We start from the raw sequence: 17,342 nt of genomic DNA, 5'->3' as shown, positions 1-17,342 counted from the left end.
ATCGCAAAAGCAAGACTCCATTAACTCAACTGCAGAATATGTATTCGTCAGCCCAGGAGTTTAACCATCACGTCTTTTCACAATAGTGGATCTCTGAGGCGGGTCACTGTGATGAACTTTGCTTTCTACTTTTCCCTTTTACTATTCTTATATCCTAAATGTATTACTCTAACGCATATTTTAGCAAAATAAAAGGCTCTTGTTAAACCAAACTTAAAATTATAGGAAAAGCAAAATAATATCTCAAGTTTGGTGAATTTAAGGCCATTGGCATTAGAAAAAACTGTTTTTTATAATTTAAGCAGGAAGAAAATTTGAATTTCAGTTAAATAAGTAGAAGAATTACCTGCGTAAAGAGAGATAACTCCCTCATATGTGCAGGACACTAAAATGGAATTTAAACTACAACATATCTAAAGAGGAAATACGTTTAAAACTCTATTTATTAAATTACATTAAGTGCCAAAAAAGCAAATTTACTTGACAGAGCAGCAGAGGCAGCCATTTCTCAGCTCCAGCCACTCTTCATACAGCTCTCCTGCTTGGCTCACTGCTAGAGACTTCTCCAGAGCGCTGCCTTCAGGGAGAAGGTGGAAAAAGGAAAGGATGTTACAAAATCACTAAAACTGATTTAAACTAAATTTATTATAATAGTGAATTATTTGACCAAAATAAACTTGATAAATGAAATATTTGAAATTGTAAATTTAAATCACCATACTAAATTGTTAAATAAAAATTTGAGTGCTCAAATATAATCTTATTGTGTCATAACTCTCTAAAACACCTCAAACTCTTTTGACCCAGACAAAAATGATAATTTTACCTTCTCCAAATTCATTGAGAATGACAGCAATCCGTTTGTTGTGTTGTTCAGTTAATATGTAGTTCAAGAGTGTTGTCTTTCCAGCTCCTGCAAAGATGTGCACTTAATTCATTTTTGAAGAGGCGGTGTTTATGAATACAGTATTGGATGAATTGTAAAGGAGCAGCACCCAGCTGTGTCGTCTGAGAACATAATCTTCTTTAATATAAGATCCCTGAAGCTGTGACACAGATCTCACCAAGGTAGCCTGTGATGATGGTGACCGGGATCTGCTGTGCAGGTGGAGTCGCCTGGGGCTCGATGGGCACCAACTCTGGACAGTCATCTTCCTCCTCCATCACAGAATGGGAATCTAAGGCATAAAATTTGGATCAAATTAAGAATCACAGTCAAAATTAAACATTATTTTACTACTATTGCAACTATTTTACTGCACTCCTAATCAAAAATTGGGAAAATATTCACATTTTATGTTTGCATTTTATTTAATATTAGAACTGGAGGGGGGGGGGGGACCTAAATAAGAGGAGTAGAAACGAACAGTTTGTTTGTTGCAGTGTCAGCAGAAAAGCATAGATCTAAAACAAAATATATTAAATCAAACCTGTGCAGCTTTAGTCACGTGCTGCTGGATGTCCAACTTTTACTAATGTAGAAGGAAGAAAAATCCAAATTTTGTTTCCTTTAGGAGCGGCAGAATGTTAGTTTCTTCCTAAATGTGTCCCGGTGCTCAGCTGTTTTACATGACACCGTCCGACCGGTTTAGGTTCCCTGGAAACTATAGAGCTACAACAATTGGTTCCGCCTTCACTGACAAGCTGCTGATGCTAAATGCACAACAAATTAGGAGTTCCTAATTGATCAAAATTCAATAAAACACGATGCAAAAAATACAGAACATTTTATTAAAAATAAAATTAAGCCATAAAAGTACACAAAGTACATTTTTCCGTCTGTTTGTTTGTCTATAGAGATATTACTTCGTCACAAACAATTATGGGTTCAAAAAACAAAAAAACACTATCATAAATAACAAGAATTTTTGCTTTTAATTAATTTCAAAAAGGGAAAATGGCAAACATCTTCCTCCACTAACAAAAAAAAATGTTTTTTTAACTAAATATCACCTCTATACTGAAAATGAGACAATGTACTCGAGGTTTACTTTTTATATATGTAGCCTATATTGTAAACTTAAAATGTTTGAATTTGGTCTGTTGTATTGGTTGTATTAGTTTATTTTTCCAGCAATTAGTTAGTGATTACTGACCTCTAGTGGTGAATAAGGGTACATAAGTAGATGCAATGTCCTCTGTTGTTTGCACATAATAGTCAGGAGCATTGCTTTGTCTTTCAAAATGTACAATAAATGTCAAAATAACTATTGCCTCACAGGAACATCATTTACATTACATTCCACTCTGCATTTGTTATTTCCCCATACAGATTATTGTTGTAAAGGTCAGTCAAATCATGTTTGCTTATGTCTTTTCAAACCTGAAAGCTAAATCAAAGTGTTTGAAATATTTTGCAGTTCTCCAAAATAAAAAAGGCTTCAAACCATTAAGGAAAAGGTATAAATTTACTTTATTTTTTTTAATTGAACCATTCAAGTACAATTTTATCCTCTATTAAATCATAGTTGGTTCAAATGCATTTTTGTTTGTTGGCATTTTTGCAGTTACACTTTGTCATGTACTGTCCTAAAGGGGGTCAAATGAGCTGAGAAGGGGTTTACTTTGCTGCAAAGAAAAAAAGAGAAGACACTTCCTCTTGTTTCAGTGATCACTGGAGAAGTTCCTGCAGTCAAGCAGCTTCAGAGACACATGGACAAACAAGTTCTTTCCTTCCGCTTCCACTTTTCTCAACACAAATGCTGACACACCGGAGCTTGAGATTCATGTCTCTATTCTGCCTTGAATTTAGGAAGTGTTGAGTCATTTGGAAAATACATTCACAAGTCCCAAGTTATATTAATACACCCACACTCGGAAAAAAGAAATAAAATGTACATACAACTCAAACGTATATACAAGTAAGATTTACAAGTGTTTTAAAACTTGTAAAACTTGTAAAACTAATTTTATGATATTCAACAAACTTACCAAGTTATTCTGTGCAAAAGTGATACTTTTAAAGTTTATTTTATTGAGTGTATTTGAGCACAGTATAAGTAAAGCACATCTTTTTTATACCATGTATATGTTGTGTTGGAAGTAGACTAACTAAATTACAACCTTTTGGGTTTACAAAATATCAATAGTATAAGTAAACTTCAAGTATACAGTCTAAATTTTAGCTTAGACACAAAAAACATTTAATACGGTTGTGTATTACTTTTTGCCAAGAGTATTCTTGAAAACCAGCCTAGACTTTAAGTTTGTGTAATAATTTAAAGATGTCTTTTATTTTGAAGTTTGCATTTTATTTGAGTTAATGTTTGAAGTTTTTTTTTTTTTTAGTATTTTAATTTTAGATGTGCAAGTATATCTGTGTGTGGGCAAGTACATGAGTTCTCTTGGCAAAAGCAGCAGACCTACACTTGAAGTTTAAATACTAGTATAAGTTGTAGCAAGCCGTGTAGGAAGTACACAAACTGAACACTTCTTCAGACAAAAGGGAACAGACTAGTACGTTTGTGTTTTATTTGATTGATTGATTAATGATTTGGAAACTCAAAATGTTTCAGTTTAGTCTAAAGAAGTATTCACTTGGTGAAGCTTCCTATAGACCACTTGCCCATACCTAGTACAGTTGGTACTTGTGCTTATACTCGAGCATAATCTTATAAACTTCAAAATTTTACTACGGCCTATATAAATAATATTTAATAAGAAAACTTCAAAGGGTACTTCCTCAGTATAGATAGATTAGGCTAGTTGTATTAAATAAATAGACTTTTTGCTAAGGGTTGTCACCTCTGTTTTGAACTAGTATTTTTGATTAATTCTGTGTCTTTTTTTATAGTTTGTGAGTTTTTCATTTAATCTAGTGTTTTCCTTAAAGTTTATATGTTTTAAACATGCTTGTGTGTGTATTGGGATGTTGTGAGACTTCTTCTTTTCAGCAGCGAGGGAGCGCGCGTGCCTCATCATCCAGCCTTTGTAGTCCGGCGGCTCCCTCCCTCCCTCCCTCCCGCGTGCCGCGGCCGTTGACGGGATGCCTCTCATCAAACGCGGAAGTTCGCCTCCCAAACCAGCTGCTGCTGCTGCAGCCTCAGCCAGCGCGAACGCCGGCCGGACACTTTCAGGCTGTAGCTCGGCGAAGGAGCGGCGCGTCGGTCGGTGACAGCGAGGCGGCGATAGTGGAGCACGCAGTCCAGAGATGGCCTCTCTGGGCAGCGCCGAGCGGCGGGCGTTCGCCTTGAAGATCAACAGGTACACACTTCTGGCAAACAGCTTTACTTGTGGGATGCTTCTAGTTATGAATGTCCACAGAGGTGCGGGGGGAACTCTATTAGTCGACTTCCTGAGGAGGTTCAGAGTAGAGCAGGCTGCCACATGTTGGAGTAATGCAAGTAGATCCACTCCGTCCCGAAAAGAAGCAGCCTGCAGAACACTCCCCTTAACTCTACACTGAAAATACTTTGAGTATTTGTGATCAGAATAAAAAAAAAAAAAATAAAAAAAAATAAAAGCCGAAGTTCTAAAACTTCAAGTTGGCTTCTGTTATATGAATAAATCTGTTCATGGGTGTTGCAGTCATTTCCTCTTCTTAGTCTATATCCAGTGCCTCTTTATTTAATCATTTCCTGCAGAGAATGAGGTAAAACAGGTCTGCAGAGGTGAAAGAAATAAAGAGGGATGTGATCATTGTTCCTGCTTGAACTCTCCAGGTGTAGAGGAAGTGTGCACATGGAAGTCTATTGTGTTAACATCTCGTCAGTGGTTCAGATCTTTAAATAAAAAAAAATAAATACAAATGCTCATCTGGGCTGATCTGCAGGTGTTTACAGTCAAGTTTCTGTCAAACGGCTATTGTTACAGTTCAGCTGGTCTGAGGGAGTGCCTTTGCACTGTTTTATGTGCTGAAGTTTGACTGGAGTTCAGAGTCTGCTCTGTGTAGAGAAATGATTGGAATGGACAGATGAGAAGTCTAAAAGTGCGACATTTCTTACTACTTGCTTAAAAAAAACAGTGAACTTCTTTAAACATTAATTGTCAGTCATTCTTTCTGTTTTTTTTTTTTTAATTTTTTATTGAATGACCTCTCCCCCACTTCCATACTCAGTTTAAGAGGCTTGGGGAGAAATCATGGCTGTCTGTTTTGTGCTGCGCTTTGCAGAGCCCAGCTCTGTGGCTGAGAGAAGTGAGAGATGTTGGGCAGTCGCCTAAATCCACTGATGAGCCAGCAGAGACGCTAAGCAGAAGAAGCAGTCAGCTTTAACAACGTCGGCATTAACATATTAAACACTTCCGCTCATTCCACATGAAAAAACAGTGTTAATTATTAATCTAAAGATATAGTTTAAACCAACTTTTAGGTCTTTTTATTTTAATCTGGTATCATTTAAATATTTTTTATTTTGTATCTCTGTTTGTTTTTGTGCTGTAATGCATTATTTTGAAAATGCCAGAGTATTGGCAGGAGTCTGGCGATACAATACGTATCCCAGTTCATGTCTCACGATACATATCACGATATATTCCAAGACTGTAACAAAACAATTCCTCTTTTTTTTTAAGAGTATGACTTAGAAAAAAACTCCACCTGGATATTAATACACCTTTCTTTAAATAAAATGGTATAACTATTTTTATTTAACGCCTGAACATTAAATTTCTACGATATATCACTGAATCGATTATTTTTTTCCCTACACCCAAAACGCAACTTCTGCTTTTGTTCTATTTTCATTAGTTTTGCCTAAATCTTTAATAACATGATAAACTTGTTAGTCTGAATTGGATTAATTCAGAAAATGAGCACTTAAAGGGAGTCATATTTGTTTGAGGATTTTGAGACTTAATTCCATAATCTCCCAAATATCTACTTTCTTTTGAGCTCTTTCAAATCGTTCACATTGGTCTTTTAACTATGTCTTTTTTGCCAAAATAATAATAATAAAAAAAACTGTAATTTTCTAGGACATAGTTTCTGCAGAGAAGCAGGGGTTTATTAGAAATTCACCTCTGAGTTATGGGTGAGACTGGTCCTGATACACAATAATAAAAAAATTACTTGGAGACTCAATTTTAAGCTTAGTTTTCTTTACATGTCTTCCATCATCAGAAAAATGTTAAAAACATCCAAAACACAATTTTCACTGGAGTGAGTCTTTAATTAACATTTATTTTGCTTAGTGTTTTTAACCTTGTTTGAAGGCTTTTACCTGGTTAAAAAGTTTATTATAGTTTGGTGTTGTTTTCAGGGTTCCTGCGGGATCTTAAAAAGTCTTAAAAGCATTGAATTTACAAATTTGGAAATAAAACCTTAAAAAGCCTTAAAAAGTCTTGCATTTTGATATCTGAGCCTTAAAAATTGTGGTACTTGAAACTTTTCTGTTTCACATTTCATGTCAAAAATTAAAAATGTTCAACTAAGATTATTTTTGATTAAATGATGTAAGCAAACTTTGGGTAAACCATTTTTTTTGCACCAAAATGCTAATTGCCCACTGCCGGTTTGAGAAAAAAAAGAAGTAGGAGAAGAGCTATTATGATATGAAACTACAGTTTTGATCAGAAATAGGGAGTAAATTAATAAAATGTGGATATGGATCGCGAAATTGGTCTTAATTTTTTAGATGTATGAAAAAGGTCTTAAAAAGCCTTACATTTAACTGGAATAAACTTGTAGGAACCTTGTGTTTTACTTTGAGAGACACTAAGATCCATGTAAAAAAAAAAAAATCTAACATCTATCACAATGTTAAGTAGAAAAAAAATATTGTTGACTTCTTTCTAAAAAGCATAAATCATGAGAGATGATGTTAGAAAGAGAGAGCTACACTTGTCACCACAAAATCATATGATGATGAGAATTCCACCCACATTAAAAGCTTATATTTAGTTTTGTTTTCATTTCCTTCAGTATTTCAATCTGAGATGCAAACTCATGGTTAACCTGCACAAATGCATAACTGCCTCATTGCTTGAGTTGGGGGCTTTTTAAGCTCAATGGGTGATCTTTCAGCAGCTGAACAAGCAAACAGGAATTCAGAGGACCCCCTTGCAAAAGATTTCACAGCTCTGTATGTCTCTGAACTGCTGAAGTACTTAACAATTTGACCAATAATGGGACAAAGACAAAAGTGGAACTTATGACAGATCTCAAAATTAATTTAAAATCCTTCAAATTTTGTTTTTAACAGAAAACACAGCAAACTGATTTAAATATTGTTAATATAATTATGTCTTTGGACATAAACTTTTTTGCATGTTCAAAACAAGAGTGTGTAACATGTAAATATTTCATATTTTTTACTCCAAAATGGCATTTATTACTTCATAAAATGTCTTGTGACTTCCAAAAAATGCATAGAAAATCGTTCCCAAACTTCTCCACACTTGTGACACTTTGCACTCCTTCTATTTGGCATCGACTCGGATACAACTCTGCTGCAAACACACAGATGACCGTTGTTATCGGGTTGAAAAGATCTTCGTCTCATGAGCGCTTCCTCCCTGAACGTCCCTATCACGCAGGAGTTTGAAGGAAATCCTGCGAATGCTGCTGTCCCTCTGTCGTTCACTGGTTTCACTTCACTTTTTATCTGGCAGTTTTAAATCAGGAAATGTGTTTTTTCACGATCACATGAAGAGGGGAGCGGCAAAGAAGACACTGTTGTGTCAGAAGCATGCCAACATATGTAACATATGTATCGGTGTGGAGGTTAAAAGGCTAAAGGTTGCACTTGATACCCTGATGATGATGTGATTAAAAAAAAAACATATGGTACCAGGTGTGTGGACAGCTGTAGCTTTGGGGGCCTTGTGTCGTTTAGTGCTATTAAGTTGGGAGGGGCTGTGGTTTGAGTTTCATCTAATTTCCTCAGGGTTTTCAGCAGATGTCAACTGTTAACTCTCAACGTCTATTATCGAGCCTTTGAGTTAAGAAGTGAGGTGTGAAAAAACATTCGGAGAAATTCTGAGGAATGGTTTGATTGTCGCTGGTTTTGCGTCTTAGGAGACTTTTCATGCCCTGAGTCCCATGTGACCTAATGACTGCTGTGTTTGTGCGGTGCCACCCTTTGACAGGAAGTCAAGATGGTACTGATAGTGGTAAGACCCATTAAGTCTGGAGATACATGATAGGATGAGTCAGACAGTGGGGACATCCCTATGGAATTCTTTTTTTTTTTTTTTTTAATTTACCACCCCATTTTCCTGTTTCCTCCCAGACTCAGATCCAGGAGTGAGGGGAAAGCTTTTAAGTATCAAGGAAATTGATTTAAAGTTGTTGTTTCTATAGGAGAATCATCAGAAGGACCCACAAAGAAAACACATTAGTAGTAGATGTAGGGAATTGTCTCCTGGCATGATTTTCTGTCATAATAAATCATGATTTAAGTGTGTTAGTGACAGATTAAGGCTACAATCGGTCTATAAATAATTCTGACTAAAAGATGTGAGAACCAAAATAGTTTCCTCCTGATTAAAGACACAATGTCTTTTTTCCTTTACATCAATGAGTGCGATTTGGACTTTCCTTATAGTATTTATTGTCTCTTAAGACAGTAAAATCATCACCCTGTGACAGCCCTAAAACCTCTGTCTGATCATATTATGAATGTAATAAACTATATTAGTTTATCTAAGATTTAATTGGCAGTTGCTGTAAAGAAACCAAAATAACATTTGTCACTTTCTTATCAGTTTTATTAACTAAAACTCATAAAAATATAATTATAATATTATAATAATATAAATCAATGGGCAGGGTGAATACACTATATAGTAGACGTTATTCCAATCTGGGTGTATAGGGTGTGTTTGTGTAGGGAGATGCTATCTGGGCAGAAGTCAGGGTGTGAAGGTAGTGCATGGAGTTCAGTTTACTAAACTAAACTAGAACTATGGTAGAAAATAATAATTTAAGCCATCTGTATTATAGGAAAACTCTGTTAGAAAAATACAGCCACTTTAATTACAATAATTTAAGAGAACTGCCAATCATTTGTAGCAAATGACCTGCTCAATTAAAAAAAGAAAAGTTTAGTTTTCTCTCTGCTGCTTGTCCTGTTATTATAAATATTCATTTTTAACTGAGATTAATAAGTTGAATATCATAAACATCCTTATTTGTATTAATTTGCTTATTTGATAGCAACATTACACATTGAAAAGTATTTCTACAAATGCACCAGATTTTACCAAAATGCCATTTGTCATCCGTTGTCCCTGAACAATATTTGTAATAAAAAATAAAGTATTATAGAAATCAAACTGGAAATTATTGTCGTGAGATTTCAGTTGTCCAGTTTACTTTACATTGGCATCTGACATCCTTGAAAAAGAGATCCTGATCTCAATGTGCTGGTAAAATAAAGGTTAAATAAAAAATAAAAAGAACAAAAGAAAATGAATATTTTTGTTGCCATTGTTAAAGATTGAGAAGTTCACCAATTTTTTTGCAGTTATTAGTTAAAGTTAAAGTCCCACTATTTGTCACGCACTTAAGTGTGTGAAATTTGTTCTCCGCATTTGACCCATCCCCTGGGGGAGCGGTGAGTTGCAGACACAGCCGCGTTCGGGAACCATTTGGTGGTTTAACCCCCCAGTCCAACTCCTTAATGCTGAGTGTCAAGCAGGGAGGCACTGGGTCCCATTTTTAAAGTCTTTGGTATGACTCGGTCGGGATTTGAACCCACGACCTTCCAATCTCAATCTCAGGGCGGACACTCTACCACAAAGCCACTGAGCTGGTGCAATAGGGTAGAATTTACTAAATATAATAAGTAAAATATTTACAGCATAAATACAAATCAATGAACTTGACCTAATTATTTAATAACTGTTAAATGTTGCTTCTTGGATTAGTACCATTTTGAGGTTTTATTCTGGACCTAACGCTTAACATCCTAACCTATAATAACCTTAGTTTGAACAAGGATGCAGAAAGGTTATTTCACAGCTGACTTGAGGATTTCTAGGTTATGTTTTGTATTCTACAAGGAGTCGTTGCAGTTTTGCATGGCATGAGCTGCTTTATTCTTTCTCTTTTTCTTTTAGTGCACTTTAAAGCTGGAGAGAAAATGCTACAGAACGCTAAATGACCACATTTGTCTAAAAGCTCAATCAGCTTCCCACTGCTGAGGAAACAACACAGCAATGATGAAGCAAAAAGCTGTCTTTGGACACAGACAATTGCATAATTGTTGGGTAGTTTCTTCTGTTGAACTTTCCTTGCTCTCTCTCGTTTTACGGTAGGACATAACAAAAAAAAAACTTTTTTTTCTTTTTATAAAACTTAAGTATTCTTATAGAGATTTTAAATCTGAACCTGAAAAAAAACAAACCAAAAGCTTATTTTTAGATCCAAGTGGTCAACTTGAAATATCTGCTTTTTCTCTACCCGCTGTAAGAACTAGTTTGAACTTTGTGTTCGGTTACTCAAAGCTATAAATACGTATAAACACATGTATCCCTTTTAGTTTGTAACTAAAACTTGGCCCTCTGTTTATTAAAAAAACACCTTTGCCAAGGTTCTTCAAAAATAAATTCTAGCAATCACCATTTTTCATCTCTAAATAATTGAAATCCAGAGGTTTTTTTCTGTCTGCCTGACAAGAGCTTTAGTTTTGTGACAAAAAATGCAGGAGAGTGGCCTGCTGAGGACAGAGACAGATGTTGTCTCCTATGACAAGCTGTTTGTCTACAGCTGGCATTATTTTGTCAGCTTGGCTTTGCTGGCAACAGCTGATTACTTTTACTTGCCTTTTCTTATTATAGACAGGGAGCCTAATCGTAGTATGTGCATGTTTAAAAGCATTAGCACATTTTAGTTTTTAAACATTTTATTTTGACATCTTTTGTCCCTCCTGGGGTTGTAAAGCACATAGAATGAGGCAGACAGATTTGAGTTTATACATCCAGCCGGACATGAGAGCAATGTATGAGCCCGGTTATAAAGACCTACTCCAATGAAAAACATGTTTTTTTTAATATTTTTGACACGTTATTGTGGCTTTTTCTTGATTATGTTGGACATATGTAAGAAAACTAAGCTTAAATTTGCATTTCTGAATACTTCTTAATTTAAATAGCTTTGAATGAGGAGCATTCTGTGATGTAGAAGCATCCATTTTCAGACAAAAAGATCCATGTACGTCTTCCTTGTTCGAGCTGGCATCTGGCTCGCCATTTTTGATGCATCGGTAATGTATGGTTGGAGTTTTGAGTTGGCAGGAAAGCATGTAGACAGATGGATAACAGGATGTGGAGGTGGACTTACCGCACGCCAGTAGTCCTGCCCACATCTCAAAGGCAAATTTCTAATGAACTACTGCCGCTCTGCAGAAACTAGATCCAAAATATCAATAGTATTGATCTGAAGTTGGTATCAGATTGATACCAGCCCGCAGATATCGAGATTTCCACTTTTGTTTGAAACTTGTCTATACCTGCAAAAAGGACCCAGCTTTTAATAAACAATGTTCTATGTAATCGAAAATTTTGTTCTAATTCTTTTTTTATGTTTATCAAGTAATTAATAATGAAAGAAAGGAAACATTCAATAAAACAATTATTTAAAGCGATGAAAAACAATTGAGATTTTCAGGTTCGTGTCACATCCACAACATTTACGAAAAATATCGATATTGGTGTTGATATCAGCGATAATGACCGGTATCGGATCAATACCCAAATGGTCAGTATCGCCCAGCCCTAGCAGAAACTATGTCGTATGAAACTACACAGGTTTTTTTATTATTATTATTTTAGCTAAAAACAGCATAATCATAAATAAAAGACCAGTGGAAACACTTTTACAATAGATTTATGTTTGTGTACATAGTTTTAGTGACAGGCATGATTCCTATAAAGCAGTTACTTCCTACCAGAATGATAAGAAGCTTAAACAACTCTATTAGATTGTGTATCAGATAAGAGGTACACAAGGCAGCAAATCGACTTCTGAAAGGTTTTGTTGTAAAGAAGCTTTATGGAGCAGTTCTTCCTACCTTACTGCTCTGTTAAGGCCCATCAACTCATGCAGTGCTACACGATGAGAACTGTTACTCAGCATGTTTTATATAAAATCAGCAACATCATAAAACCAGAGCTTAATGGGGTGTGGATTGAAAGTAGGGGATATGTTTGAGGTCCATTTGCAACCACTTTCCATTGTGTTATTGTTTAAGATAAATGAACAGAGTGCAGCAGTAATCCTGCTCGGAGGAGTGAGGTTTTTATATGTTTGGGTGTGTGCTTGTTCACCTGCAAGGTTGAACTTCTCAAGTTGAAAGTACACAAGTGAGAATTGCACAACGTCATTGTTGCTGCTGACACAGACAGACCAAAGTTGAAAACTATGCTCGGGCATTCCTGTGCATGCACGTGCACGTGTATATGTGTGTGTGGAGTAATAAATGCTTTGACATTCAGTAATGTGCCTCGCTTCAGTGCATTTCTCTGAACTCTGTGGAGGATTACATTTTTTTTAAGAGCATAAAGACCGTTCGTGCTGTTCCTGACCCAAATGCAAGAAAAGAATTTTGCATCAATTGCAAAACGTATTGTACAAGATCTCTTTTTTTTTCCCTTAACACAATATTCAGCCAAAGAAAGAGTCTGAGACTTAACTCTCCCCTATCCATGAGAAGTAATTGTTATTTTTCATGACTTTAGCAACAGGTTTTATTTAAATCTGAACGGATTTCCCCCAAACAATCCCATGATGTTATGATAGTGTGGAGAAACTGAACAATTAGATTGTGTGAAACATTAGATTTTGCATAAAGTTTAAACCACATTCATAATTTGTGTGTTTTAGATACACTATCTGACAGTCTGCATAAACGTTTCAGTGGTTTTGACGTCCTCGTATTCCTCCATTCTGCTTTTGTTCATGGCTGAAGGATGATAAAAGCAGCGATGTCGTAACAAACACCACAGGACTTGATGTGCACATGAGCTTGACCACAAGGAAGGCAGCCAGCAATGTGACCCATTTGCTTAAGTATTTGCCCTTTAACTGGAGTGGAAATATGACGATAAAGAGTTTGTGACACTCAGACCTGTTAACACATGCATATTAAACGCAGCACACATGCATATAATCCAAAAATGTGTTGCTTTTGCATGAGGCTGAGAAGAAGAAGAAAAAAAAGGGCTTTCTGCTCTGAGTTTGGCTGATCTCCAATGACATGGTGGATTAATTACATAGAAAAGGACAGTGAGCTCACTATGAGATGGAATGTGTTCAACACATTTAGGCAGTCTCCATTCATATTATTCCATGCTCCCTCACTCTTTTTTGGGACACACAAAATCTCAAACACACACACCATCTCCAGTGTATTTTGAATGCTTCCCTTTTCATGTGTCATTTTAATTTCCTGCCCAGCCCGACCCTTAAATCAGGACATCATATTTATTCCATTGTCTGAATAGTTGCCAGCATGGCAAAGGCTTTTCTCTGGCCCATAGAGAAAGCTTTCTGCTAAACAAAACAAAAGAGTCTCCATGGTTCACAATGGAAATGTTTCAGTATCTGTTCTGAAGACGCTGCCGATGGGTGGATAAAAATGAGCAGAATTTCTTGTGATGTTGGTAACACCTGTATCTACATAATTATGTAGTGTTAACACAAGTGTTATCTATTGAGTCTGAAATATGTTCTATGGTCATTACAGGCACTCTTCTGCAGAAATTCGACGGAACTTCAGCGGGAACCTTGCTGCTTATCACACCAGAACAAACTCCAATACTTCGCCTACAACCTACCTCATAGTGGTGAGTTTTCTTTACAATAAACACAAGCTTGTTCTGTGGGAATTTATGCTCCCCACATAAAGCATGCGTACCGTATTTTTCAGACTATAAAGCCTCGTTTTCACTGAGCAGTACATTACAGTCCAGTTCAGTACTTGGAGCGTTTCCATTATAAAATGGACCCATTTAATGGGACTGAACCATACCATTTTTGGGTCCCTATTGGTTGTAGGTCCTTAGAAAAATAGAACAAACCAGTTAGGGGGAACCACTGTCGTCACACAATGAAACGCGATGACTGGCGGAAGGTCATTACAATAGAAAGCGCCAAACCAACCCCAATGTTTCTGAACAGCTTTCATAATTTTTATTTTGGTGTATTCCTTGTAGTTTTGAATTCTAGTTTCTTTCCTGTGCTACAATTAGGCTCCTATTTTATTTTATTTTGTCATCTTATTTTTTTTCTCTTATTTTCCTTCTGAAAGTAAACTGTTACTTTCTGTGTTGATCACAGTTGAGGCTGTATTATATACACACATTAAATGTTTTGTATATGTGAAGTATCAAAAACCAAGCGAGAAACAAGAGCTGCTGGATGACCTCCATTTTTGCTGTTAGCTTTGCTTTTACCATGGTCACACTACTGTGACACAAAGCTATAAAATTGGAAATGCTTACACGAATTTCCTGGACCATTCTCAGCCATAACCGTACCTGTACTGTACTGTACAGTACTTTACTGTACTGCACAGTGGGAATGAGGTTTAAGTTGCTCCCTATAAGTCACAGATACAAAAAAAGTGCATAATAGGAAAAAATATATAATATTTAAGTCGGAGTATAAGGTATACTTTTGGGAGAAATGTATTTAATAAAATAGAATACGTATCAAAAATAGACTGAATAAACACACCCTACACTAGCGTTACTGTATTGAAACAACATTCAGATTAGCATAACATAAAGAACATGGCTAAAAGTTAACTAAACTCCTTATATCACTTCAGATCATTACATCCATGGAATTTTTCATTGTCTGTGTCGCTTTTGAACAAATCCACAGAGGCTGGCACTTCTTCTTCTGCATTGCTGTCAAAAGCAAATACTGACACACACTTACAGTGCCCTCTAGCGGTTGTTAGTGGGAAAATAACAAACACATGAGCCTATTTTATTAAAAAAATATCGGATGTAAATTGCACCTGAGTATAGGTCGCACCCCCAGCCAAATAAACTTATACTCCAAAAAATATGGTATACATAAATATGCCCTTTCTTTTAAATTACCAACCTGATTAAGCAAAGGACTAGAAGCAGTGTTATTTATTTAAAATATGAGATTCCTTACTAATGTCAGGTCTTTTTAAAGACACTGCGTAGAGGTTGACCATTTGATGAGCCGAGATCTCTGATGTAATGCTGCACTTAAACAGCTTTAATGCTTTTGCTTACCCAACTAAAGTGTTAAAACGTATCATCCTCTTTGCTGTCATTAGCCTGAAGAATGTCGGACTCAGGGCCGTCTCTAGTCTGGAAGATTATGTTTTAGAATTCCAACAATTTTTGCTGCTAGGTAAATAAATGCTTCTGCAAAGATTGCAAGAGTTTATTAAAAAATGTTTTTCTTTGTATGATTAACATGCTATCCTAGTGGTTTAGATGGGTTTAGTTTTCTGTAGTAGAATAATTGCAATTATACCATGTTTTCCTCTGTTTCTGTAGCTAAATCCTAGTAGCTAGATTGTGATTTGTTCTCTCTTTACCTGACAGAAATATGATGTGCGGTAATCCTTTACATAGATTTGTTCTACCTCCAAGTCTCACTGTGGTACACTCCAAATGCTGTTTCTCCATCCGTTTCTACTTCCTGCTTTGATCCATATCTTTGTTTTCTCCTAAATGTTATATTTGTCAGTGAAATATTTATATAACTCTAAATAGCTGGACATTTTTTGCAGTGAAACTCAAGGGGAGACCAATAACTTGAGTTCTTTACTAGTTTTTAAATGGTGAAGTCATCAAAGTTGGAGTGACAGACAGCACCTACTCCAGCTCATGGCATCAAACACTAACCTGTTTGGGAAGTGGGTCAGTGCCTCTGCAGCTGACAGGCGCAGGATGGAGCCTGCTTACCTTACAGCTTATGCTGGCAAATCTTTAATATGTCTGGATTTGAGAGAGGGGCTTTAATACCATAATCTCTGGGATGGTAGTTTCCCATTATTCAGCAGTCGAGTCTAGCCGACAGATGAGGGATGTTTGTTGCTGCTGTGCTAGAACTGGTCCCCATCATTTTATGTACAAAACTCATGCATATATGTGCAATATTTTTTAAATTAAGCCCTCTGATTGAATTTATTAATATATGTTGGTTGTTTATATTGTGTGTGTCTGCGATTTTTGCTCTGTATTATGAAATATGGATGGAGGGACGCCCTGTTGAAGTCACTTCCTGTCTTGTGGTTTCTCATTTGAAGCTGAAAAGCACAAGGTTGCTGTAGAAACTTTCTTTTAATTCTCTCTGAGAGAAATTTACCCTAAACTTAAAGTTTTCTTTGTGTGTGGAGTTGTTCACACTACTTCCACTTTCAGTTTCTTCTGAGCTGTCAACTTGTAGGAAACGTAAGGATGGATGTCAGGAGCGTCTCTGCACTTGGTCGGGGCTTAGTTTCAGCCCGAACCATTTAGCGTCAGTAGATGCACACTGTTACTTAAGTTCCTATATCCGGAGTGCGCCATTTTGTACACTTCCTTTTTTATGGTTCACTTTTCAGCTTTCAGCAGTGGTAAGTGTGCATCTGTTTAAACACTGAATTCACTTTGTGAAGCTTGCGTATTTGGTTAATGTGCTTGACTATAACAAACCAGGTTGATTTCTAGTTGTACTTATAGGACTTCAAGTTTGTCTTCTGCTCCGTCTTAGGGTTCATTTGATGCGTTCTTAGGTCGACGCTGTTCTTAAACATCCGACATGTTATAAATAATGTCATCTTGAGTATATAAAAAAATATGAATTTTTTAATTCATAATGCATGTTTTTTTTGCTGCATAAAACGTTGTTATGAACTGTTTGGTGACAAGATTCTCATTTCTCGACTCTCACTAAGAGGCTCTGTTTCTTCCTGGGACCTCTGATGACTCCATAGAGGAGCAGGAACGATCAGAAGCATGCATACATTTGCATGCATTTATTTTAGTAAAGCTCTGTGCTAAACAAGACAAAGAGGCTGTGCAACAGTGATTATCTGAAGTCTGGCTGGAAATCACCCCAATACAGACTTTTAGAAGAAAGAAGACAGTCCCTGTTGTAACATTTTCTTAGGTGCAGCTTCTCTGCAATAGGAGTCTGTTATTAAACTCCTAATGATATAGATATTCCATGTAGTTACCAAAGTTTTGTCATTTTTTCCATGCTAACCAATAATAGCTTGTGATGAGATTTGGCCCGACTGTTTAGCAGAGATGAATTTGCCTTGGGGTGTGTTGATGTGCAAGGACATGTCTAAAAGAAAATGGAATTTCCTTGTCTTTTAAAGTTGAATTGGTGATCTTTTTTGTTGTTGTTTTTTGCAGCTGCAATATTCTGAGCTTATTTTTCCATGCATGCTTACTACATGTGGAATAGCATTTATACATCT

The 17,342-nt window shown here is 36.2% G+C and overlaps 2 protein-coding genes across 3 annotated transcripts in view; one reads left to right on the top strand and one right to left on the bottom strand.

The window, feature by feature from the left end:
* Positions 1-1,615, bottom strand: part of cbwd (COBW domain containing) — a 15,370-nt gene extending 13,755 nt beyond the window's left edge. Inside the window, exons 1-4 of the mRNA XM_024275708.2 lie at positions 1,431-1,615; positions 1,065-1,178; positions 827-913; positions 481-577 (exon numbers count right to left, since the gene is read on the bottom strand). Of these exons, the coding sequence (XP_024131476.1) occupies positions 481-577; positions 827-913; positions 1,065-1,164 (284 nt within the window). The 5' untranslated portion in view covers positions 1,165-1,178; positions 1,431-1,615. The remainder of the gene's footprint in view (positions 1-480; positions 578-826; positions 914-1,064; positions 1,179-1,430) is intronic.
* A 2,194-nt stretch (positions 1,616-3,809) lies between these two features.
* Positions 3,810-17,342, top strand: part of dock8 (dedicator of cytokinesis 8) — a 51,607-nt gene continuing 38,074 nt past the window's right edge. Inside the window, exons 1-2 of one of the 2 annotated variants that reach the window (XM_024275378.2) lie at positions 3,810-4,203; positions 13,626-13,725. In XM_024275378.2, the coding sequence (XP_024131146.1) occupies positions 4,151-4,203; positions 13,626-13,725 (153 nt within the window). In that variant the 5' untranslated portion in view covers positions 3,810-4,150. Of the gene's footprint in view, positions 4,204-13,625; positions 13,726-16,150; positions 16,491-17,342 lie in introns of those variants that run through there. The other variant, XM_024275379.2, reaches the window with a different exon arrangement.

This window comes from Oryzias melastigma, linkage group LG9 (genome assembly GCF_002922805.2).
Source record: "Oryzias melastigma strain HK-1 linkage group LG9, ASM292280v2, whole genome shotgun sequence".
NCBI classification, from domain to species: Eukaryota; Metazoa; Chordata; class Actinopteri; order Beloniformes; family Adrianichthyidae; genus Oryzias; species Oryzias melastigma.
The sequence above is the reverse complement of the archived record's forward strand: the minus strand, read 5'-3'. Positions and strand labels throughout refer to the sequence as shown.